The following is a 26,125-nucleotide window of genomic DNA, read 5'->3' as shown; positions in this document are numbered from 1 at the left end:
GTTGATGCATTTGTGTTTATTTATTAAAAGAAGTACACAAGAGAAACTGAAGTAACGTGAAACTCCTGGTTTTCCGAGCAGCGAGGGATTTTTAAAATAATGCATTCGAGAGGCAGAGCATCACGTTTTCTCCTCCAGATGACTCTCTGTGACGTGAACGCTCGGGGGATCTTCTGCCGCTTTGACGTTCGACTCGGAGCCGCTGTGAAACGTGATGTAGGAGTAAATCAGAGCAGCCGAGATGCTGAGAACGGGAGGAACGCAGCGTTAGAAACACAATAATGCACTGGAGACTGTTCTAGAAAATCAAGTTTCCTACCATATGTTCAGACCAAGGAAGTTCGTCCATGAGAAGATGTAGTCTCCACCGATGAACATGCCAATATACATCACAGCCACGTTCTGAGAGAAACACAAAGCGCTCTATAAGCACAGGACGTTACGTTTCTCAAAGTGAGGTGTATTGCATGTTCTGTATGATTAGTTATAACTTCACTATAATATATACAGGGTTTCTGCAGGTTTATGAAGGCAGAAGAAGAGCAAGAAAATAAGGAATAATTCAATGCCTAAAAGTTTTCAAATACATATTATAATCAAACTTTGTTACTTTTTTTTTTTAACAAATTTTGCAAAAAAAAAAATTTTTTTTACTTTGATCACTGCAAAAAAGAAATGGTCTTGAACCTTTTAAACAATGATTTACTGGAGGAAAAAAAAGACTTGAATATTAAGACTAGTTCAAATACCTCAGAATAAATTGAGTTTAAACGACAAGTATCTCAATTCAAAGGAGTTTTTATTCCTCTCTGACGAATACATGAACCTAAATATTTAGTTTTAGATTTTGCTTCTCAAATAAACGTCTTGATTTAATGATGTTTAGATATTTGTATTATTATTTTGCAACACTTAATGACACGACTTTATGAATTCAAGACCTTCTGCTCTTATTTTAGTCCTTTTAAGGCCTTCGTTTGTAGGACATCAAGACTTTGAGAACCACAGAAACTCTATATATGATACATTATATTATTATATTACAAAAAATAATATATATTTAGTGAAGTTACTTTAATTGCCCCAACGACTGTGGTAGTTAGTGCTGTGTTGTAGAAACTGCAGAGGATGATGGAATACATCAAAATAAACCTGAAATGAGAAAATACTGGAGTTATATATATATACACACACACTATCAGTCAAAAGATTGGGATCGTTCAGACTTCAAAAGAAGTCTCTTCTGCTCATAAAGGCTGCGTTTATTTGATTAAAAATACTGAAAAAATACAGTAATCTTCCAAAATGTTATTACTATATAAAATAATGGTTTCTGTTTTAATATCTTTTAAAATATAATTTATTTCTGTGATGCAAAGCTGAATTTCCATCATCATAACTCCAGGATAAAGTGTCACACAATCTTCAGAAATCATGAAAAATAATGATTTATTACTGACAAATAATGATACTTTTTTCAGGATTCTTTGATGAATAAAAAGCTACAAAATAACAGCATTTTTCCTAAATATAAAACTTTGCTATCACTTCTTAACAATTTAACACATCGTTGCTGAATAAACATTTTTATTTCTTTTTAAAACAGAAAGAATAAAAATGTACCGACCCCAAACTTTTAAACTGTAGTGTATATTTTTCGAAAATATTATATTTTAATTAAATGCTCTTTTTTATTCATCAAAGAATCCTGAAAAAAGTATCAAAGTGTGTGTAAAAAATATTAAGCAGCAACAGTTTCAGCTCTGATAAAAATTCAGTATGTTAGAACATAATATTTTGACAATATATACATTTTGTAACTGTATTTTTGATCAAATAAATGCAGCTTTGAGCAGATGAAACTCTTGTAAAAACATTAAAGATCATTATGATCCCAAACTTTATTATATACATTTAAGAACCATACATTTGATGATAATAAAATACTAAGAAGGCACGAGTTGGACTCACCCCATGACACAAGACAATAAAAAATGAAATATGAACGTAACAGACATCCATCCTTCGAAACTCAGAGCCTGAACACATGAAGAAAACACGAGATGAAGTTCTGATTTCTACAGTTGAATCTTCTTCATCTCTGTCCTCGCTCACCTTCTGTAGGTCTCCGGTGTAAGCGCTCGCCAGCACCGTTGGGATGATAATGATAAAAGCGTTATAAAACAAAACCCCATATTTACCAAGACCCTGAAACCACAGACAGCGAAAGCTGAGGAGATCACACCTAATGACTATCAAGAGTATCTTCAACCATAAACACAATGAATCTGTGTCATCAGAGTCCCACAGATATCTGACGGATGCCTCATCATTAATCAAACAGATGTACCTCCATCCCCAGCTTCTTCTTGGTGTAGACTCCGCTGGCGGCCGTGAAGACGTCGTTGAGCAGAACAAACGTGTATCCTTCTGCATTGAAGGACAGGTCCGAGCTGAAGCGGTCGGGTCAGAGTTATTAAACACCTGAGTCTGTATCATATATGATATTATTATTGTTATGAATGATCTGTGTTCATGTACCTGGCTGCCACCAGAGCGCCTACAACTATAGCCAGAACGCTGCAGACCAGCGGCCGAGCGAAGCTTTTCCTGAAGACACAAACACAGACTCACTCTGGCCCTTAACATAGAGACAGACGTACAGGTTGCTTCCAGAGGAACACCACATTAAAACTCTCGAATAATTCAAAGAATATGAAATATATATATTTCTGAGCAGGTAAGAACTGATTGAGGTGTTTTTTTTTTTTTTTTTTACAGCTGACAATGAATGACTGTTCATATTCATATCAGGTAACCATATCTTGAACATCTTTATTTACGGATATGACACACGCACAGATGAGTTATGAAAATAAGTTTCCAGGGAAATACATCACACACACATGTATATGTATATATATATATATGTGTGTGTGTCTGGAGCACAGAAGCAGTCATCAGTAGCACAGAGATATTTGTAAAAATACACAACAATACATTGTATGAGTCACAATTATAAATTTCTCTTTTATGACAAAAATCATTAGGATATTAAGTAAAGATCATGTTCCATGAAGATATTTTGTAAATGAAATACACACGTATATATCACGTATATATATATATTTACATAAATTGTGTGTGTATGTGTGCATACATATATATATATATATATATATATATATATATATATATATATATATATTAATGGATTTCAAATTCAAAAAATATGTTCAAAATGCAAAAAAAAAAAAAATGCAAAAAAAAAAAAAACATTTTTTTTTTTTTTTGACATTTTTTGTATATTTTGTATATCAAGCCCCCGCTATAACACTACAAGGTTATACGTGTATTTTCCTGCCTCAGAAAAATATATTTTGGTATATGAAGGTTTTTTTTTTTTTTTTTTTTGGGATGTATAAGATATTACAAATAATGATATGCTTGCTTACCTTAGAGCAAATAAAGGGGGGGGGGCGGGGTTACAGTCTACTCGCTCAATATTTAATTATTCAAACGAAAAAGTGACACTGTAGCTTTAAGGCATAATTCAAATGCATAACTACAAAATTCACTGAATGTATATACCTCAGTATCCTGGATTCCATGATCATTGTGAGTAAAATGGTGAATTTTCTGAGCACAGTGAACATGGGTAAGCTGAAAAACACAAAATACAGGCTTCCAATGAGTTTATCTTGATGCAAAACTCTTTTGAGTTCTCTTGTGTTTCTATTGGTTCACCTGAGTTTCTTAGTCCCGCCCAGTCCCGTCACGTGGTTCCCCATGTACAGCAATGGTAAGGGAAATATCTACAGATCAGAAAAGTAAACAATCATGACAATGCCATTTAAAAAAAAAGAATGCACGTAATTCATTATAAATTACCTTCCCTGGAATACTTTTGTCAAAGTCCTGAAATTGGATGGTTTTGCTCATTTTGGCAACGTAGAGAATGATGATTGTAGCTGTCATCTATGAACAAACAAAACACTATCACTGAGACTGGAGCACTTTTTTGCCTGTGTTTATTAAACACGGGTTTAATGTTTCTCACCTGCCCAATTCCGAGAAACATGAACGAGGGAAACCTATTAAATGAACACACATTATGGTTATAATTAAGCATATGTTGTTATTCTAATATGGAAACCGGAAGCGGACACTCACTTGTACTCAGTTAAAATGCTTTTATTGACCACGATGATAAAAAACGAGCAGAAGGCGTAAAACGCGGCGGAAACGAACTTCATGAGTCTCGCGCGGTTCACCTCGGCGTTTAACGTCATTTTCGTTGTTTCGGTTTCTTCAGTCCCGAACTGCTTCAATCCTCGCAGTTTTATCTTCTTTCGCCGGTCTGGAGACCAACATGCTGGATTAGTGTCTAAAACCAGTCCAGAGAAACTCTGAATGAGTTACATAATCAAAAATCTGTTAATAATTAATTAAACGACTGGCACTGAACGACAACTGAACTAACATGACAAGGGGGCGGGGTCTCCTGGAGGGCGGGGCTTTGTGGTGCGATAACGGTCTCTGATTGGTCGAGTTGAACGTGTCCTGCTTTACACATTCACAGTGCCTATTACAAATAAATAATTGTACTCATAATTAAAAGTAACTGTTTATCTCCTTTAACAAACTCATGGAAGCTTTACAAAGGCATTACAGAACGAGAAAGCATAAGAAACTAATCACAGATCAATGAGAAAACAGATGGGTTTCCTAAAGAGATATTAAAAGATGCTATGAGATGAAACTGTAAATGTTGACCTGTCGTCCAGAAAAACTGGACAAACCTGAAACTGGTCAAACTAGTAACTAAGGTTACAGTTGGTAATTTTGTTAACTTAATTCGGTTTTCATTTTTGAAACATAAAAACATTATCTTTACTTAATATCATAATGATTTTTGGCATAAAAGAGAAATGTATAATTTTGACTCATACAATGTATTGTTGTCTGTTTCTCCAAATATACCTGTGCTCCTGATTAGTTCGGTCTGTTCGTGAAGCCGCCAGTAGATGGCGCCCGATGCCGAGAAATCACCGCTATGCCCTTCTGCACTACACAGCATGTAGTGCTCACTATATAACTAGGGTGTAGGGAACGAACAACAATAGTGTAAAAGTCCAACAAAGAAGAAAAAAGTAAGATTCTGGGGCCAGTTTCTTAAAAATAGGCTATGTATATGTTCTTAAGAACTATAGTTTGACCGATTATTTAGTTCCATCGCATATAAGTAGACTACAAGACCAAAAGAACAAAGCAGGTATAAAGCAAGGCCATACAGTTTAAAGCATGCGAGACAGAATAACAACAACAAAACATAAAATGAACAGAAGCATAATAAAGAAAAAATACAGGCAAGATGTAAAAGTCCTGCTTAAAATATTAAAGAAAAGCTATGACTAACTTTTTATCATGTGACTCTTGGTGCACTTAAACACTTAAATGTTCGTGTTTCAGTTCATCTTTCCACATAAATGACTCATCTCTTACTCATCTTGACCCAAAAACGAAAGTCTTGGTTACTCATCCACCCTCCTGGCATTCCAAAACCTGCGAGTTAATCAACCCTTTAATATAACATTTAATTAAGGAATTTATGTATTTTTTTTTAATATATTTTATTTCACAAGTAGGACTAGTCTAGACATTTGGACCATTACAGCTCTTTGTACATCAGTAGCTATGTTATACAAAGTGTACACAGAACAAAAATAGGGACATAAAAATAGACAAAGAACAGACCATGTGTAAAAATAAGACTTTAATATAGTATTAGAAAAGGGTTTAGAATATAAACGTCTAATCAAAAGAGTATTTTTTTTTTTCAGCATTTTACTAACAGTTCTTATATTTGTTTATGTCTGAAACTGAAGTACTGAAACTGCCAGCAGATGCATGCATTATAAGTCTTTGCTTAAATCCGTTTGGGTTTGTGATTCTTCTTGAGTTTCTTCAAGCGCTTCAAGACTCCGAGATCAGCACAGAACCGCTTCTTTCCGACGTATAATCTGTAGAGAAGTGAACACAGTTAAAGCAGGAGCACAGGACTGATCTGTGTTTGTGTTTGTGTGTTAAACACTCACATCACGGCATCGATGTCACAGACACCAGATCTGTGCTGGATCATATATTCGGAGACCAAACGGATCTGGCGTGGATGCATGCCCTTTGAAACTCTCAGGCAACAACTGGGAATGGCATCCACTGCAACAAAAGAAACATCTGCCATTGAATGAAAGTTAAATATCCTCCTAACAAAAGCACACACTTCCTCAGGAAAGAAGGGCAGACACAGACAAGTCTTGTTTTATAGAGAGGGCATGTCTGATGTTCATATAAAGCAGAGAGATGCATGTCACGACAGTGTCTCTACTGGCCGCAGTGACTCACCATCTATTCAAGCTGCTAAAGGTATGTGTGTCTCTGACGATCAAACAAATGACTTTACTGACAGGAGCTTACAGATGTGATAGTGAGTGTGTGCATCTGAGCGACTGCAGTTTTATGTATTAGGAGGTTGTATGTATTAGTCCCCACATTTTTTTCTTCAGTTCAACTCGCTCTCAGAGTGTAATAACTTTGAGGACATGAAATAGTGAAATATAATGTGCAAATATAAAATCTATTAACAGCTATAGTATAGCTCACTCCAAAAATCATATACATGGTACAGTCTACAGAACAAAAGAAGAATGAAATAAGAGTATATAAACCCAAAGAAACCAAAACAATGGGACGTGACATATCCGTTCCGTCTTTCAGGGAACGAGGGTTACCATACATAAGACGTTCCCTTTTAGTCGGTCACTCTCGAATTGGGATTTCAACCGACGGACCATAAATGTGTCCCGTAGACAGTGCTCTTGCCGAAGTGATGGGGTCTACTACCTCTTGGGATAGGTCACCTAGAACCTCCGCTTCCTGTCCAGGGTCCAGATATGAAGTTTCCAGAGGAAACGGGGTGCCATAGGGCACAAGGAGCACCAGTTAGATCCAAATCAGGCTTTGCCAACATCCCGGATGGTGGTATTGCAGCCGAATCTTCCTAAAATATCTCTCCCTCCGATGCAGTGATCGACATCCTGAACAATGTTGTGCTCGGCTCTAAAGTGAAAATCTGGTATGGATTGCACCTGCTGCCTTCTTATACTTATAAGTAGATTGGTCTATCAAAACGATATCTCAATTCATCGGTCACCACGTGATGTCGAGAGTGACTGACTGAAAGCGAAACTGAAAGTACCAGGCATTAATTGTGCTCACCTACGTCTCATTCGGCTACGTCACAACTACGTCACAAATCCTAATGTATTTTAATTAAACTATTATTTATAATGTAGAAGCTTTGTACTTTCGTATACAGACAAATATGGAAAAAATTAGCAAAAATGTGCTTGGCATACAAAGAGAACCAGTTATACAACGGACTACTTAAAACAACCTTTTATATTTTTGGTTGACTGTATTGTATTTTGATCATGAACAAACAGTGATGTTACGTTTTTGGCATTAGGGATTTTGTAAAATAAAGCAAGGATGTGTGTTTAATTAAAACTGTTATTTAAGTCAGATATTTTTCGCATATTTAAACCTATATGGTTTAATTAAATTTTTATGATTTTTTTTATTTATTTTTAATGCATTTTAGATGTGTCCTGATTAAATTAATGCAGAAACTTGGCAACGATGTTCTCTTATAATTGTGGAATCAGTGTTTAGTGACGTCATGGAATGTTCCAAGAAAACTTCAGTGTCGGTCACATCGCCTTTTAATTGCTGTTTTGCATTCGCCAATTATTAATTTACAAATTAATCACTGGTCACAACCTTTAATCCAAATGTGCTCATTGCATTAATGTAATCAACACTAAACTGATCCGAATAACAATACTTGTGTTTTTAGAGCTATTGCAGAACAGAATCTGTGTTGTATGAAGCATTATAAAGATAAATGCTACTGGCTTTAAGTAAAAGAAGCAAATGCATAACCCAAAATTGCAAAACCTAAACATTTAATAAAAGTCAGTATTACATTTTGCAGATTGCACCAATAACATAAAGTGGTAAACGTGATTGAGATTTAGCAGATTCTGACCTTCAGTGCTGGTGAGGATGATGAAGGTGATGCAGACGAGCAGCAGCACAGACGTTGCTTTGAGCTCCATGGTTGAACAGCATTGAGTGTGAATGAACAGAGGAAAGCTCATTTAAATGCCGTTCCGCCCCCATCGCCCGGCCTGCCCGGACTCATCACCAATTACACCAAAGAAAACAATTTTATGAATTGGTTATGAAATCTCTTCTATAGCAGAAATGTTCCCTGCAGCGCCTCATCCAGGTGAATGTCAGGAGTGTTTCTCAGGAGTGTGTTGATTTGTGCTGTTCTTCTCTGTCAGATGCGTGTCTCTGGGTGTGTTCAGTAATTGCACTGGATGTTCAAGCTTGTCTGTTTTACTTTCTCGATATTGTTACAGTGACCTCACAAGAAATCCCACATATTAGAATATTAAAATCATATTCAGGTCAAAAAATGGGTGCAGAAGAGCGAGTCATCTAAAGGGATCAGTTAACTTATATTTTATGTATGGTTTAAATGAGTTTCTAATTGTACATTTTGCAATTGACTTTTTTTCTTGCAACTCTGAGAAAAAAAGTCTTAATTTATACATGGATATATTAAACAATGACTTTTGAAAAATGTTATGTATTAATATTTAAAACATTTATTGGTGAAATGTATGTCCAGTTTTTGAGTGAAGATTGTTTCCACACCAGTGTTTCTATTATTGTAATTTGAAAATAAAATATTTTATATGTATATTTTTATCATAAGCACCATTATTATTATCATCATCATCATCATCATCATCATTATTTTCGTTATTTTTATAGGTGTTTGCAACGGACCAAAATAATATCTTGTCAAGATGAAACAGGTGGCACGTGTTTGGCTTTAATTCTTTCACGTGCTTCTGTCACTTTCCTTTTCCTTTGTATGCAACTCCTTCCTCTGGTTTTCTGACATGTGTTCTGAATGATTTTGGTTTCCGGGGTATACAGTGAGAGAAAAAGCAGTGGTTCTCAAAGTGTAGGACGCAGGCAATCAGCAGAATAAGATAAAGAACTCAATTAACAGCCAAAGGATGTAGCTTAGAATGAGATATGGATTGGTTTGTTAAATAGAAGAGAAAATATATAAATTAAGTTGCACAGACCCAGGCAAGTGCTGGTCATTCACAAACTAAATGCAGAAAATATGATGAGGCTATCTAGCTCTGTGAAACAGCTCTACTGTACACTAGACAGCAGATATTTTTATAGGTTTGAAGGGGGCGTGAACAAAAAAGTTTGAGAACCACTGGATTAAAGCATAAAGCTAAATACCGTGTATACTTAAGTCATCTTTAATAAAAGGATTTCAAACCTGATCTGCAGGATCTGTCAGGCTCAGAAATACAGTTGGAGGATCTACAGGAGCCACCAGAAAGGCCACAGGCTTCTTTATATGTTAGTTGGGTAATTACTCTAATAAACCTCTGCATTATCATCACACAAAGGCAGAAACGGATCACGCGGCTTCTGGGAAAGTAAACTCAAACCAAAGCCCTTGCAATAACAAATGTGCAAAACAGATTGACTTTCACGTCTGTTTACTACATGCAGTATTTACACAGCACTGAGTGACATGTGTGAATGAATGATTGGATCAGAAGGGTCTTTGTCTCCGAGTGGATAGATTGAGCAAACGCAGCAGCATTTCCCCAGAAACACCCTTCAGAGCCTCTCTGTCTTCATCATCTCAGTTCAGTTTAAATAGTGTCTGTGCAATCATCTGATCTGGATACAGACTGGATCTGGTGGCTACGGTGACCTCGGAATAAGAGAGAAATATTAGCATAGATGCCATTCTTCTAATGATGTAGCAAGTACATAGGGTGTTATGGGAAGTGTTTCCGGTTCCGGTTTACCTAATTAATGCAGCCTAAAAATCCTTTAACGGATTTGGATATTAAAAGCATATTAGTATGTTATGTGTAAGCCAGGTTAAAGAGATGGGTCTTTAATCTAGATTTAAACTGCAAGAGTGTGTCTGCCTCCCGAACAATGTTAAGTAGGTTATTCCAGAGTTTAGGCACTAAATAGGAATTTAATATATTAATATATTTAATATATTGATATTCTAGGTATTATCAAATTGCGAGTTTTGAGAACGTAGCGGACGTGGAGGATTATAATGCAAAAGGAGCTCATTCAAATACTGAGGTGCTATACCATTCAGGGCTTTATAAGTAATAAGCAATATTTTTAAATCTATAGGATGTTTGATAGGGAGTCAGTGCAGTGTGGACAGGACCGGGCTAATATGGTCATACTTCCTGGTTCTAGTAAGAACTCTTGCTGCTGCATTTTGGACTAGCTGTAGTTTGTTTACTAAGCGTGCAGAACAACCACCCAATAAAGCAGCGTTTTTATAATTAACACCTCTTTTAGTTTTATAATTTAGGTCCTATAATTAACACCTCTGTTTTTCAGAATTTAGCAGTAAGAAATTACTTGTCATCTAGTTTTTTATATCGACTATGCATTCCCTTAGTTTTTCAAATTGGTGTGTTTCACCAGGCCACGAAGAGATATAGAGCTATCATCAGCATAACAGTGAAAGCTAACACCATGTTTCCTGATAATATCTCCCAAGGGTAACATATAAAGCTTGAAGAGTAGCGGCCCTAGTACTGAGCCTTGAGGTACTCCATATTGCACTTGTGATCGATATAATACCTCTTCATTCACTGCTATGAATTGATGACGGTCATCTAAGTATGATTTAAACCGTGCTAATGCTAATGCCAACAAAGTGTTCAAGTCTATGCAAAAGAATGTTGTGGTCAATTGTGTCAAACGCAGCACTAAGATCCAATAAAACTAATAGAGAGATACACCCACGATCAGATGATAACAGCAGGTCATTTGTAACTCTAAGGAGAGCAGTCTCAGTACTATGATACGGTCTAAATCCTGACTGGAAATCCTCACATATACCATTTTTCTCTAAGAAGGAATATAATTGTGAGGATACCATCTTTTCTAGTATCTTGGACAGAAAAGGGAGATTTGAGATCGTTCTATAATTAACTAGTCATTTGGGGTCAAGTTGTGGTTTTTTGATGAGAGGCTTAATAACAGCCAGTTTGAAGGTTTTGGGGACATATCCTAATGACAATGAGGAATTAATAATAGTCAGAAGAGGATCTATGACTTCTGGAAGCACCTCTTTTAGGAGCTTAGATGGTATAGGGTCTAACATACATGTTGGTTTAGATGATTTAACAAGTTTATACAATTCTTCCTCTCCTACAGTAGAGAATGAGTGGAACTGTTCCTCAGGGGGTCTATAGTGTACTGTCTGATGCGATACTGTAGCTGTCGGCTGAATGGTTGCAATTTTATCTCTAATAGTATCGATTTTAGAAGTAAAGTAGTTCATAAAGTCATTACTGCTGTGGTGTTGGGAAATGTCAACACTTGTTGAGGCTTTATTTTTTGTTAATTTAGCTACTGTATTGAACAAATACCTGGGGTTATGTTTGTTTTCTTCTAAAAGAGCTGAAAAGTAATTGGATCTAGCAGTTTTTAATGCTTTTCTGTAGGATAGGTTACTTTCCCACCAAGCAATACGAAATACCTCTAGTTTTGTTTTCCTCCAGCTGCGCTCCATTTTTCGGGCTGCTCTCTTTAGGGTGCGAGTATGCTCATTATACCATGGTGTCAAACTGTTTTCCTTAACCTTCCTTAAGCGTAAAGGAGCAACTGTATTTAAAATGCTAGAAAATAGAGAGTCCATAGTTTCTGTTACATCATCAAGTTGTTTTGAGGTTTTGGATATGCTAAGGAATTTGGATACATCAGGAAGATAACTTAAAAAGCAGTCTTTTGTGGTAGAAGTGATGGTTCTACAATACTTATAACAAGAAGTAGAATTTACAGTTTTAGCTATATGAAGTTTGCAGAAAACTAAATAATGATCTGAGATATCATCACTTGGCTGAATAATTTCAACACTATCAACATCAATTCCATGTGACAGTATTAAATCTAGAGTATGATTTCGACAATGAGTAGGTCCTGAAACATGTTGTCTAACCCCAATAGAGTTCAGAATGTCTATTAATGCTGATCCCAATGTATCTTTTTCATTATCAACATGGATATTAACCAACAATTAGCACTTTATCTGCAGCCAGAACTAACTCGGATGTAAAATCACCAAACTCTTTAATAAAGTCTGTATGGTGGCCTGGTGGCCTGTATACAGTAGCCAGTACAAACATCACAGGGTATTTATCATTAACATTGGTTTCTCTGGATAATCTTATATGAAGCACCATTACTTCAAACGAGATATACTTGAAGCCTGCCCTCTGAGAAATCCTGAAAGCAACACCTCCCCCTTTACCTTTTGGATGTGACTCATGTTTATAACAGTAATCTTGGGGGGTGGACTCATTTAAAATAATGTAATCATCAGGTTTTAGCCAGGTTTCTGTCAAACAGAGCACATGTAGATTATGTTTATAGAGGAGGTGTAGTTTGTGTGTAATGTCACATGGTTTATCACAGCAGACGTCTGTTGCCATGGTGAATCGTATTATCGAAGCTCCATTGATCATGGCTTTTCATAGTTGTGGTGCTTGTGCTATACTCAGAGTCAACCTACTCAGAGTTGACTGAACTTACACAATTCAACTGTTCTGAACCTGAAAACTCAAAGAGTTATCCATCTCAGAGTAAGTCAACAGAGTTCAAGCTTTAACTCGGAGTTGGTTGAACTCCTTACTGAAACGGGCCCCAGGTGTCTCACTCTAAATCTCTGCCCAAAATAGACCAGTGTGTAAAAATAAGACTTGAATAATATATTATCAGAAAAGTGTTTAGAATATAAACATATAATGCTCTAATCAAAATAAAAACAAAAAAATTATTTTAAAGCATTTGATAACTCACATTAGCTATTTCATAAGGTTCAAAATCAACCAATGTAGAGTCAAAACTCGAAAAATACATTTTATTGCATTAAAAAGCAGAGCATACAAAGATAATATACAGTTTATTGTAGGAAAAAAAGGACTTTTAAAACATGCAATCTATAATTAATGAAACTGCTGGTTAGATTCATGCATAATAAGACAGATGAAGATGTTTATTCAGTCTTCGCTTAAGTCCATTTGGGTTTATGATTCTTCTTGAGTTTCTTCAAGCGGTTCAAGATTCTGATATCAGCACAGATTCGCTTCTTTCCGATGTATAATCTGTAGAGAAGTGAACACAGTTAAAGCAGGAGCACAGGACTGATCTGTGTTTGTGTTTGTGTGTTAAACACTCACATCACTGCATCGATGTTACAGACACCAGATCTGTGCTGGATCTCATGTTTGTAAGCCGAACGGATCTGGTCATTATGGATGCGCTTTGAAACTCTCAGACAACAACTGGGAACGGCATCCACTGAAACAAAAGAAACATCTGCCATTGAATGAAAGTTAAATAGTCTCCTTAAAAAAAGTATACACACACTTCCTGTAGGATGATTTGAGTTCAGTAAAGAAGGGCAGACACACACAAGTCTTGTTTTATAGAGAGGGCATGTCTGATGTTCGTATAAAGCAGAGAGATGCATGTCATGACAGTGTCTCTACTGGCCACAGTGACTCACCATCTATTCAAGCTGCTAAAGGTATGTGTGTCTCTGACGATCAAACAAATGACTTTACTGACAGGAGCTTACAGATGCCGCATGGGTTCCAATCCCAGGGAATGCACATGCTTTACTTTATGCTAATCTGGCATTTCTGGACAAAAATTGCTTGTACTAAACCTCTCATCATGCTTTTTTAAAAACGATTGAGCTGAGTTCATGCACCTCAGTTTTTGAGGTAAAAAGGTATTGTTTGTGGATGACTTCGGCTCAAAAAATCCTCTCTGAGTCAGAATGACTGGAATGCAAGCTTGTTTCTGCCATGAAATAAAAAGAGATTTTTAAAAAAAAAATCTAAATTCTGACTTTTTTCATAGTTTTGATGGGAAAAGTTGTAACTGAGTCAAAAAGTTGCAATTTCCTATTACCTTTATTTTTTATACAATATAAATTATTTATAATATAAGTTATGATATATAAACTCATTAGAATGTAATATAGAATTGCAAGATCAAAAAGTGTATATATTGTAGTTACAGTGAATGAGTTTGCAATTGTTTTTTATTTATTCTAAAAAAAGATAATGAAAAGTTAGCCTAACCTTATTTCCCAGTTCCAATTTATTTATTTGTTTATTTGTTTGTTTATTTATTTTACATATATACATATAAACCTAAAGAAACCAAAACAAAACGAAACTGAAAGTACCAGGCATTAATTGTGCTCGCCTACCTCTCATTTGACACAAATCGTAATGCATTTTATTTAAACTATTATTTATAATGTAGAGGCTTTGTACTTTCGTATATAGACAAATATCCTCTTCACATGAGCAAAAATGTGCTTGGCATACAATGCTTGTGTTTTTACAGCTATTGCAGAACAGAATCTGTGTTGTATGAAGCATTATAAAGATAAATGCTAATGGATTTAAGTAAAAGCAGCAAATGCATAACCCAAAATTGCAAAACCTAATCATTTAATAAAAGTCAGTATTACATTTTGCAGATTGCACCAATAACATAAAGTGGTAAACATGATTGAGATTTAGCAGATTCTGACCTTCAGTGCTGGTGAGGATGATGAAGGTGATGCAGACGAGCAGCAGCACAGACGTTGCTTTGAGCTCCATGGTTGAACAGCATTGAGTGTGAATGAACAGAGGAAAGCTCATTTAAATGCCGTTCCGCCCCCATCGCCCGGCCTGCCCGGACTCATCACCAATTACACCAAAGAAAACAATTTCTGAAATCGGTTGTGAAATCTTTTTGCTGCAGGTTATGCGTGACTCTGTCATTAGGAGTGTTCTTCAGGAGTGTGTTGATTTGTGCTGTTCTTCTCTGTCAGATGCGTGTCTCTGGGTGTGTTCAGTAATTGCACTGGATGTTCAAGCTTGTCTGTTTTACTTTCTTTCTTGATATTGTTACAGGAGTTTCACCCGTAACCTCACAAGAAATCACACATATTAGAATATTAAAATCATATTCAGGTCAAAAAATGGGTGCAGAAGAGCGAGTCATCTAAAGGGTATCAATTAACTGATATATTATATATGGTTTAATTGAGTTTCTGAGTTTACATCTTGCAATTGTGTTTTTTTTTTCGGCCATGAAAATTTTTTTTTCACTTTCTATCTCACAATTTTGACTTTGCAACTCTGAGAAAAATGACATAATTTTGTTATATAGAAATATATGACAGAGACTATTGAAAAATGTTAGCAATTAATAATGAAAACAATTATTTTAGAAATTTACGTGCAGTTTTTGAGTGAGGTTTGTAGGTTATTATATTATTATATATAATTTGAAAATATCTGAAAATTAAAAAATCCTTTTCTTTTTGTACGTAACTCCTTCCTCTGGTTTTCTGACACCTGTCTTAAATCATCTGAAGGGTTTTACAGTGATTAAAGCATAAAGCTAAATACACTGTATACTCAGTTATTCTTTAATAAAAGGGTTTTGAACCTGATCTGCAGGATCTGTCAGGCTCAGAAATACAGTTGGAGGAATTAGGAGCTGGTTTGGAGATTATATGTTAGTTGTGTAAATACTCTCAGAAATCTCTGCATTATCTTCACATGAGGACAGAGACAGGTCAATAAACTCAAACCAAAACCGTTGAAATAAGAAACAAGCAAAACAGATTGACTTTCACGTCAGTTTACTACATACAGTATTTACACAGCATTGAGTGACACATGTCTCTGGATGAATGATTGGATCAGAAGGGTCTTTGTCTCCGAGTGGCTAGATTGATCAAACGCAGCAGCATTTCTCCAGAAACACCCTTCAGAGCCTCGCCGTCTTCAGTCAGATGAGATCCCACGTCTTCAGAGCAATCTGGATCCAGAACACAGCTCTCTGGAAAACAGAAGACATGCACTGGAGCGTTAGAGGAGCTGTAGTTTGTGTGTAAAGTCACATGATGGGATGTTTTGCTCACCAGAGTCGCAGCAGACTCCAGGAGCCGCGCATCGGCCCCGGGCCCCGCAGGACACCCCCTCGGTCTCACAGGGACCCGGCTGCAGATTCTCCTCCATGCAGCTCAGCGTCTCCGGAGACCCGAGCAGACAACCCAGACCGGCCCCGCAGCAGATACTGGGGCCCAGACAGCGGCCCTGATTCCCCGGACCACACGCCGGACACTACACATACACATATACAGTACATAAACATATACAGTACATAAACATATACAGTACATAAACATAAACATATACATATACATATACATATACATATACATATACATATACATATACATATACATATACATATACATATAAATATAAATATAAATATACATATACAGTACATATACATATACATATACAGTACATATACATATACATATAAATATACATATACATATACATATACATATACAGTACATATACATATACATATACAGTACATATATACATATACAGTACATATATATAAACAGTGCATACACATATACGTATACATATACATACACATATACATATACTTATACAGTAGGTACATATACAGTAGGTACATATACAGTCCATATACATATACAGTACATATATATATATATATATATATATACATATACAGTACACATATATATATACATATACGTATACTTATACAGTACATATACAGTCCATATACATATACAGTCCATATACATATACAGTACATATACGTATACATACATATATTAATATATACATATAGTACATATACATACAGCTGACTAATATAATGAAGAGCAACAACTGCATAAATGCAGTTATGCCCAAAAAATCAAGATGTTGGTGCAGAAATTCCCCGTATGTATATATGCCTCATATTTATATCATGAAATGATAAGCGATATCATACGAGCAGTGAGAGGAGTATTACACGAGTGCTGTTTGTTATGAATATCACTGCAGTCCGTGACTTTTTTGTGTTAACAATTTCTATCATAAGCGAGTACACCATGTATCAATTTTCCAAACTCTGTTTTTGGCTTGTCCTGAATCACTACTGTACACCTTTAATAAGTGTAAATATTCTGACTATTTAGACTGGATTCGGAGGAGCACAATACCTGTGTGATTCGCCATTGACTTAAACATAGAGAAGTAGTTCCGGCTACAATGTTCCTCCGCGAGACTCACACAGTTCTGTTCATTAACCGCTAGAGCGCCAAAAGTTACGGATTGCAGCTTTAAACGTGATTTTATACAACATTTCAGTTAATAAAAGTTGATGTTGTGTTATATTTTAATCACAATATTATTATTATGTTGTTTTTTGTTTTGCATAGTTAACTTTAAAGCCACAGCAGAACGTTTGTGTATCTCTGAGCAAGTGGTGTTTAGTTTCTGAATTAATCAAAATAATTTTGAACGAATCGAGTGAATCAATGATTCAAAGCCGTTCATAAAGAGAGCCGTTTACTTCATTCCTGAATGAATCAGTCGTTTGAACGAATCCAATAAAGACATTTTCCGCCATCTCCTGGCAGATTTAGTTTCTTATTTACAGTATCATTAACAATGATAATAATACTATTAATAATAAAAACATTAAAGGGATATTTCGATAAAGAGTTTCTAATGAGTAATGAGTTTCAATGCATGAACAAACGAGATGTTTCTCAAATGATCTTCTTTTATGTTCCATAGTTTATGTTTGGCTGTTGTTGAATACATTTTTAATTAGTTTTTAATTATTTTTTAAATGTCACACAATTTTTTTTATTAATCTTATTTAAAATTGTATTATTTTAATGCATTAAGTTAAACTAAATATATCTTAGAAATGTTTCCCTGTGCAAGCTGAAATAAAAATAAAAATAATTTATTCTATTTTCAGATAAAGTTTAATTTTATTCCAAGTAACAAAAACATACATTTTATGGTTTTAGTTTTAGAAAATAATTTTCTAAATTTTTTTTTTTTAGAAAATACAAAGTACAAGAGTGAAACATGAAACAGATGCTGTAATACATGAAATATTGATGAATATTTTTGCATGTTATAATTTTGAATATGTGAATATGAATGTTTCAGCTCATTTAAAGAAAACATTTCCCTGCAGGAAGTCTAGCAGATGAACTTGAGATAAAAGGCATTCTGAAGTGTGTCAAACGTCTTGTAAAGCCTCAGTGAATGTGGTCAGTGTTTGTGCTGAAGGTCTGGTCTGTACCTGTCTGACGGGCTCTGGCGGGGATCTCTTGCCTCCTCGAGGGCAGTTCTGGATGTAGCAGGCGGATGAGAGCGCCAGCAGACAGAGGACACAGGTGGGCAGCAGAGAGTCGGACATCTCGACACACACTGATGCTCGGATGCTCTCGGACGCTTATATAGAGCTGCAGCATCAGCACCAGAAGAGCTCCTCCTCATCACCGCTGCTCCACTCTCATTACTAACAACACTTTCAGTTAGTTTACACTCCCATATCTGCCATTTGCTCTTTTGAATTATTATAGTTTTTGTTAAATATGTCTATATGTGTCCCTGGAGCACAAAAGCAGTCTTAAGTTTGACTTTGTAGAAATAGACAACAATACATTGTATGAATCAGAATTATACATTTCTCTTTTATGACAAAAATCATTAGGATATTAAGTAAAGATCATGTCCCATGAAGATATTTAGTAAATCTCCTACCGTAAATATATCAAATATATTGTCCTCCTAACAAACCAGACATCACTGGAGAGATGATTTATTTAGACATTTGACTTTTCTTTCTTTTTTTGGTATCTTGGGTAATGAAAACACTTTTGAAATGGTTTAATGTTTTACACACGTTCTGTATTTTAGAAAAAATATCAGCTTACTTTTTATTTTATTTTATTTTTTGTATTTCTTTTGTTAATTTTTTTAATAATTTTTTTTATTTCACTTAACATTCATTTATAGTAATAATTTGTATGTGTTTTTTTATGTTTTTATGAAAGGTTTAGTAATTTTGTTGTGTGTGTGTTCTATTTATTTTTTTCATTAGTTTTCACTTCAAAAAACTCTACATTTAATAAATTTTATTTCAGTTTATTTACTTTAGTACATAAATATAACCTTTATGAAAAGAAAAGAAAAAAAGTGTATATATATATCAAAATATAAAAAACATAGAACGGCATAAAATTATTATTATTTTTTTTTTTTTGCTTTCATGTTATTTAGTATAATTTTTAGTATCTATTTATTTCAATATGTCTGTATAGTTTAAGTTCATTTAGGCATGTTAAGCTTTATTTGGTTTTATTTCAGTTAATTTTATTTTCCAATAAGAAACTCATTTAATGGTATTAATTTTACTTTCAGTTACTCTAATAAACTCTGTTCAGAACATCATATTTCCACTTGAAAATTATGAAGAGTGACGTTTAATGAAAATTTGGCTGAACAACATCATTTGACAAACTGATCCTGACAAAATAATCTACACCTTCACCTTCAAGAACGTGTTTGAGCAACATCAGCCGTCTGATGCATGAATTCAGTCCTAAATGTGTATATTACCTCAGAAACTAGAATTTAATAATTACTCTCAGTCTTTTGTTCCAACATGAGTTACACATCCATCATCTTCACAGGAGACAGTCCTTTGGGTAAAGGTCAAAGGTCACAGTGTGAACAGCTATTCATCAGAGGGTTAATATAATATTGCTGTTTTGCTGCTATGAAGACGTCATATTTAAATATATACTTCTTGCACTGATTGTAAAAAGAAAATGTTTAATAAAAACACATTTATTAAGTGTAATGTAATTTTTTTTACTAAAAATAGTTTTTTATTAATAAATATTTTATTTTATTTTATATCAATACATTAAAAATTATATTATTATTATAAGCGTTTATTTTTATACTTTCCGGTTTATTTTTACATTCTTGTGAAAGGTTTAGTAATTTTGTTGTGTGTGATTTTAATTTTTTTCAATGGTTTTCACTTTTTTAAAAATTACATTTTATTATTTTTTATTTCAGTTAATTTTAGTTACTATCAAGAAAACCTAAATAAAATTTTTTTTTTACCTTATTTATTTAATTTTTTCAATATGTATGTTCATTTTCCCACTTGACTTAATTTTCGTTTAATGGTTTAAGTTAAGTATTAAAGGTTAAAGGTTTAAGTATATATATATATTTAATTTGATAATATTTTTATTAGTTTAAATTTTGTATTAAAAATTTTATCTAATCAAATCTATATTTAAAATATTTTTTTTATATATTATAAATTGAATTAAAACCAATTCTACACATATAAATAAAACAAATCTAAATGGTAAGTGACTCGTGGCGTGTCTGTCTCGGGACTGAAGGGGTTAATGTGTAATACGAGCGGGTGCAAGGTCAAAGCTGAGAAATAAGAGATATGAGATTCATCTGAACGCAGGACTAAACAGCAGAAATGCCTGCTCAGTATTCACAGCTCACAAACACTAATATAATCCAGCATTTCCATATTGTTTATGCGCACACAGCCCAACAAAAGAACAATTTCATCCAATAACAGCTGGAGAAGTCAGACGTGCTTTGAGGAGCATCGCGTCTGTAAATCTGAGAATATGAGTGATAATAAACTCATCAGCGTCCCGACGCAAACGAGGCCTAATCAGACAGCACAGAGATAACTCACCTTATTCAGAAGCAGTGCTTTAATAATGCTCATAATCAAATGCTGCACATTCACTAAATGGAAATGTTGTTGAGCTGCTTGCAAAGTTCGTCATTCCCTGAGAACATCAAGTACATTTTCACTTTAGGCCTTTCTACATTTGCATCAAAATATTTTTTTGACCCCTCAGAATACATTAGATTGTTGAAGACAGTGGGCTGGCATTGAAGTTTATTGTTTAGGTTATTATGGTCTGGTTTGTGTGTGTGTGTGTGTATCGTTACAGTGGGGTCAGAGCTTTTCAAACACACACACAAAGCGAGTTCAGCCTTGTGCTGCTTCATCAATCTCCTGCCGATCATTTCCACCGAACACAGCGAGCTCAAGGATTCTTCATTCACTTCTCCAGACAACGGCAAACACATTCAACAGCTTCCTATGGAAAATGATTTGAGATATATCATTTTAACAATTATAAAAAAACATTTTTTTTAAAGAATACATTTATTTATTAATCAAGAATACATGTAATTTATCAAAAGTGAGCATTTTTTACACTCACCCTGAATTTTTTTATTTCATTAATGATAAAGTAAAACAATTAAATGTTTTTACTATTTAAAACAGCTGTTTCAGTGTGAAAATCTCTTAAAATATAATTTATTTTTGTGATGCACAGCTGAAATTTTTAGTCTTCAGTGTAACATGACCTTCAGGAATCATTCTAATATACTGATTTACTGCTTGAGAAACAATCAGATTATTATAAATGATACTGAAAATAATTCAACTACCTTTCAAATGATTTTAAAAAATGTATAAAGAATGCATTACAATTATCAAAAGTGACAGTAAAGACATTTATAATGTGCAAACGATTTCTATTTCAAATAAATGCTGTTATTTTGAACTTTCTGTTCATCTGTGAATCTTGAAAAATAAAGTGCATCAGTTTTCACAAAAATATGAACTGTTTTCAACATTGATAATAATCAGAAATGTTTCTTGAGCAGTAAATCATCATATTATTCTGATTTCTGAAGATCATGTGACACTGAAGACTGGAGGAATGATGCTGAAAATACAGCGGAGCATCACAGAAATAAATTACACTTTAACACAGATTCACACAGAAAACAGATGATTTACATTAGAATAATATTTCACAATTTTTACTCTATTTTTGAAGTTGCACATAAAACAAAGATTTTTAGAAAACCCGTTTTGCCAGAAAATACTATTTCAATGTTTCAGCTTCAAACTTTGTGCAGTTCATTGTCACTGAAATGTACGAGCAATTTTCTTTCGGTGTAATATACGATTGAATGCACTTGATTGGAGACGTTTAATCTTCAGTGTATAAGGATCAGACGTGTGTTTCTCTGAGATGAGCGCAGGGCAGAGAGTATGAGGAGTAAACCATCAGAGAACAAGAGCTGAACACACAGGAGAGACCTGGAAAGAACACAAGAACAAGATCATTACAACAAACTCATCAATCACTTTAAATGCATAGTGATAAAGATCAGACGTTACTGTACTATAAATCATACTCAAACATTCTGAACACCAAAAGAACATTTACAGAAACATGACAGCAAAACATGACAAGCATCATGCATTACCACAAATCTGACAACATTTAGGATTTAAACAAAAATCTAAATAAATATCTGTCAACAGGGTCAGAAAAAAATCACTTTTATTCAAAGAGAATTATCATTCGTCACTGACAGAGGATAGTTGTTCTTGTTTTAAGCATAAACTAATTTTGTTACATTTCTCTGAAAATAAGAGTGTTTGGAGTTTTGAGGATATTAAGATTTTAGAAAACAAAGCAAAAAAACTGATGAAGAAAATAAAGTTTTAAAGTTTAACATTTAATGCCACAACTTCATGTACAGACCAATTCAGGGCATCTAAAAAAAGAAGAAAACCCTTCAAAATGTTAAATTTCATGAAATTAGGCATGCACACATTTTTTTTTATTAAATTCTATAACTATAGTTATGTAAAATAAATAAATAAATAGTTAAGGACTAATTTCACGACTTGCAGACAAAGTAACTATGATGTCACCAGTGTTGGGGAGTAACCAGTTACATCATTTAATTAGAAAATAAATGTAATTGTAATCAGTTACAGATACTGAAAAAAAATTAGAATTGCGAGAAAAAAGATACAAACTATGGGATGTAAACCAAAAATTGAATTGAATTGTGAATTGTGAAACAGAAAGTAGCATTATCTTATTTTATTGTAGCAGCTTCGATACAAACCTGTAGGAAAGATGTGGAAGGACCAGAGAAGGACAAGAACACATATAAGATTGTCACAGACGTGTTTTCTGTGTAGAGAACATCACAAGGTCAGCTCAGACGCACACAAGACACAATACAGAGATAAACCCTCGTATTACTCACCATCAGGTTATTTAAAGGAATCTCAGAGAGGGGTTTTACAATGACAGTCCATGTCATGCATCTCTTTTTCTTCCATCGAACATTCTGTGCTTTTTTTTCATGAGCAAATAATTTAAATTTAGTTCGGGCTGAATGAATATATATATATATATATATATATATTTACAATTCTTTATATGTTTATATTTTGCATTATTTTTCACCTTGCTCTAGCAATCCTTGTCGTTTAATCTTATGATAACGGGGTTTAATTAAATAGCAGATAAGAAGATTTATCTCAAATTTTTTTAAACGTTTATAATGGGATTTTATTGTGCAGCAGTTTAATTTAACAAAGGCCAATCCTCTGTGATACAAACATGCAGTTATAAATAATAATCAAGCAATTAGGATTTTTCAATAAACCCGGCTTGTTTTTATCATCAACACTTTGCCTCTTGCTTTCTGCTCTTCTTTGGCTTCTTTGATCAAACTCTCAAGCAGAGCTAAAACTTCAGTAATACGTTTTAGGTGTCAGATGAGCGCTGGTTTTGGAGACCACCGAGACTGGATTCAATGCAATTTAATCTAACAGTTGCTTACACAAAAGTACTTTGAATAAAGAGCACATATCATATGATGAAGTTTATTGTAGTACATAGAATGTTTAATGTGACAAACATTTAAAAAGAATATATATATATATCTTATCTACCATCAAAACCTACAGAAACAATTTTAATTTAATTTAGACCAAAGTACAAATTAGGACATTTCCTAAGTAAATATATTGACTATCAGTCCAATATTTGGAATAATTATAATTAGTTTAATGTTTTTGAAATAATTTTTTTCTGAAGAAGCTTTATCTGCTAGCGTTGCATTTATTTGGTCACAAATACAGAAAATTGTTAAATATTATTAGTAAACTTGATACAATTGATTTTTCAGGGTTCTCTGATGAACAGAAAGTTAAAAAGAACAGCATTTATTTGAAATAGAAATATTTTGTAACATTATAAATGTCTTTACTGATCAAATGAATGCATCCTTGATTAATAAAAGCATGTAGGCTATTTTTAGACATTACTTAAAAATATGATCAGCTTTGTGGATCTTTTGATTCAGATTGAGACTTCTGAGCATTTATCAAGAATCATTTGATTCAGATCGGGACTTCCGGTTCGCGAATCATTTGATTCAGATCGGGACTTCCGGTTCGCGAATCATTTGATTCAGATCGGGACTTCGGTGCTGGTTTGCGAATAATTTGTTCAATCGGGATTTGGTGCGGGTTTGCGAATCATTTGACTTGCAACGGGACTTGCGGGCTCGCGAATCATTTGATTCGGATCGAGACTTCGGTGCAGGTTCGCGAATCATTTGATTCGGATCGGGACTTCGGTGAGGTTTCACGAATCATTTGATTCGGATCGGGAATTCGGTGCGGTTTCGCGAATCATATGATTCGGATTGGGACTTCGGTGCGGGTTCGCGAATCATATGATTCGGATCGGGAATTCGGTGCGGTTTCGCGAATCATATGATTCGGATCGGGACTTCGGTGCGGTTTCGCGAATCATATGATTCGGATCGGGACTTCGGTGCGGTTTCGCGAATCATATGATTCAGATCAGGAATTCGGTGCGGTTTCGCGAATCATATGATTCGGATCGGGACTTCTGTGCGGGTTCGCGAATCATTTGATTCGGATCGGGAATTCGGTGCGGGTTCGTGAATCTTTTCATTCGGATCGGGACTGTTGGTACTTGGGTAACATTTGTGAATTAACTTAAATGTTATTTCTTTCCATTTATTGTTAAGCAGATCTCTATGAGGCAAGGTCGATACTTTCTCCCAAGGTATGTTCTCCACAATGCTATTCCAGTAAACCTACAGAAACAAACCAGCGCTTTGCAGTGTGTGAAATTTAATTTAGACCAAAGTACAAATTAGGTCATTTCCTAATTTCCTAACAAATTAGGTCTGATTGTCATAATAATAAAGTAAATATATTGACTACCAGTCCAATATTTAGAATAATTATAATTAGTTTAATGTTTTTGAATTAAGTTTTTTCTGAAGAAGCTTTTTTTGCTAGAGTTGCATTTATTTGGTCACAAATACAGAAAATTGTTAAATATTATTAGTAAACTTGATACATTTGATTTTTCAGGGTTCTCTGATGAACAGAAAGTTAAAAAGAGCAGCATTTATTTGAAATAGAAATATTTTGTAACATTATGAATGTCTTTACTGATCAATTTAATGCATCCTTGATTAATAAAAGTTTATAGGCTATTTTAAAACATTATTAAAAATATGATTAGCTTTGTGGATCCTTTGATTCAGATGGGGACTTCCGTGCGGGTTCGCGAATCATATGATTCGGATCGGGACTTCGGTGTTGGTACTTGTGTAACCTTTGTGAATTAACTTAAATGTTATTTCATCCCCTTTACATTTACATTTCATCCCCTTACGTTACATTTAGGATTGATTTTAAAGTACTTTTACTCGTATATAAGTCACTAAATGACCTAGGACCGAAATATATTGCAGATATGCTCACTGAATATAAACCTAACAGAGCACTCAGATCACTAGGATCGAGTCAGTTAGAAATACCAAGGGTTCACACAAAACAAGGGGAGTCCTCCTTTAGTTACTATGCTGCTCGCAGTTGGAATCAGCTTCCAGAAGAGATCAGATGTGCTAAAACACTAGTCACATTTAAATCTAGACTCAAAACTCATCTGTTTAGATGTGCATTTATAGAATGAGCACTGTGCAATGTCCGAACTGATTGCACTATATTTTCACTGTTTTATTTTATTTTATTTTTTTATGTAAAATCATTTTCTAACTGTTTTTAAATGTTTTAATCATTTTAAAAGTTTTAAAATTGCTTGTTTTAT

General features: G+C 34.3%; 3 protein-coding genes across 5 annotated transcripts; all 3 read right to left on the bottom strand.

Annotated features, from left to right (window-relative positions):
* On the bottom strand, positions 1 to 4,504 carry slc35d2 (solute carrier family 35 member D2). Its single transcript, XM_052563876.1, has 12 exons — positions 4,174 to 4,504; positions 4,061 to 4,094; positions 3,892 to 3,978; positions 3,748 to 3,815; positions 3,592 to 3,663; positions 2,542 to 2,610; positions 2,351 to 2,453; positions 2,116 to 2,208; positions 1,972 to 2,039; positions 1,074 to 1,152; positions 320 to 402; positions 1 to 244 (listed from the first exon to the last, which is right to left on the bottom strand). Exons 1-12 carry the CDS (start codon positions 4,290 to 4,292, stop codon positions 121 to 123), a joined length of 999 nt encoding a protein of 332 aa, XP_052419836.1. The 5' UTR covers positions 4,293 to 4,504; the 3' UTR covers positions 1 to 120.
* Positions 4,505 to 5,761: 1,257 nt separating this feature from the next.
* On the bottom strand, positions 5,762 to 14,988 carry LOC127963065 (C-C motif chemokine 28-like). Of its 3 annotated transcripts, none has more exons than XM_052562729.1 (3): positions 14,771 to 14,986; positions 6,099 to 6,219; positions 5,762 to 6,023 (listed from the first exon to the last, which is right to left on the bottom strand). In XM_052562729.1, exons 1-3 carry the CDS (start codon positions 14,880 to 14,882, stop codon positions 5,930 to 5,932), a joined length of 327 nt encoding a protein of 108 aa, XP_052418689.1. In that variant the 5' UTR covers positions 14,883 to 14,986; the 3' UTR covers positions 5,762 to 5,929. The 3 variants fall into 3 exon arrangements, with proteins under 3 accessions (XP_052418689.1, XP_052418687.1, XP_052418688.1); XM_052562727.1 differs by lacking the exon at positions 14,771 to 14,986 and adding an exon at positions 8,111 to 8,269; XM_052562728.1 differs by lacking the exons at positions 5,762 to 6,023; positions 6,099 to 6,219 and adding exons at positions 13,065 to 13,322; positions 13,398 to 13,518 and having other exon boundaries at positions 14,771 to 14,988.
* Positions 14,989 to 15,934: 946 nt separating this feature from the next.
* LOC127963064 (vasotocin-neurophysin VT 1-like) lies at positions 15,935 to 18,609 on the bottom strand. Its single transcript, XM_052562726.1, has 3 exons — positions 18,382 to 18,609; positions 16,157 to 16,358; positions 15,935 to 16,074 (listed from the first exon to the last, which is right to left on the bottom strand). The coding sequence occupies exons 1-3, from the start codon at positions 18,496 to 18,498 to the stop codon at positions 15,935 to 15,937; spliced, it is 459 nt and encodes a 152-aa protein (XP_052418686.1). The 5' UTR covers positions 18,499 to 18,609.
* Between the last annotated feature and the right edge of the window lie 7,516 nt (positions 18,610 to 26,125).

Source organism: Carassius gibelio, chromosome B8 (assembly GCF_023724105.1).
Source record: "Carassius gibelio isolate Cgi1373 ecotype wild population from Czech Republic chromosome B8, carGib1.2-hapl.c, whole genome shotgun sequence".
Lineage (NCBI taxonomy): Eukaryota > Metazoa > Chordata > Actinopteri > Cypriniformes > Cyprinidae > Carassius > Carassius gibelio.
Note: the sequence above shows the minus strand (reverse complement) of the source record. Positions and strands in the feature narration are given on the sequence as shown.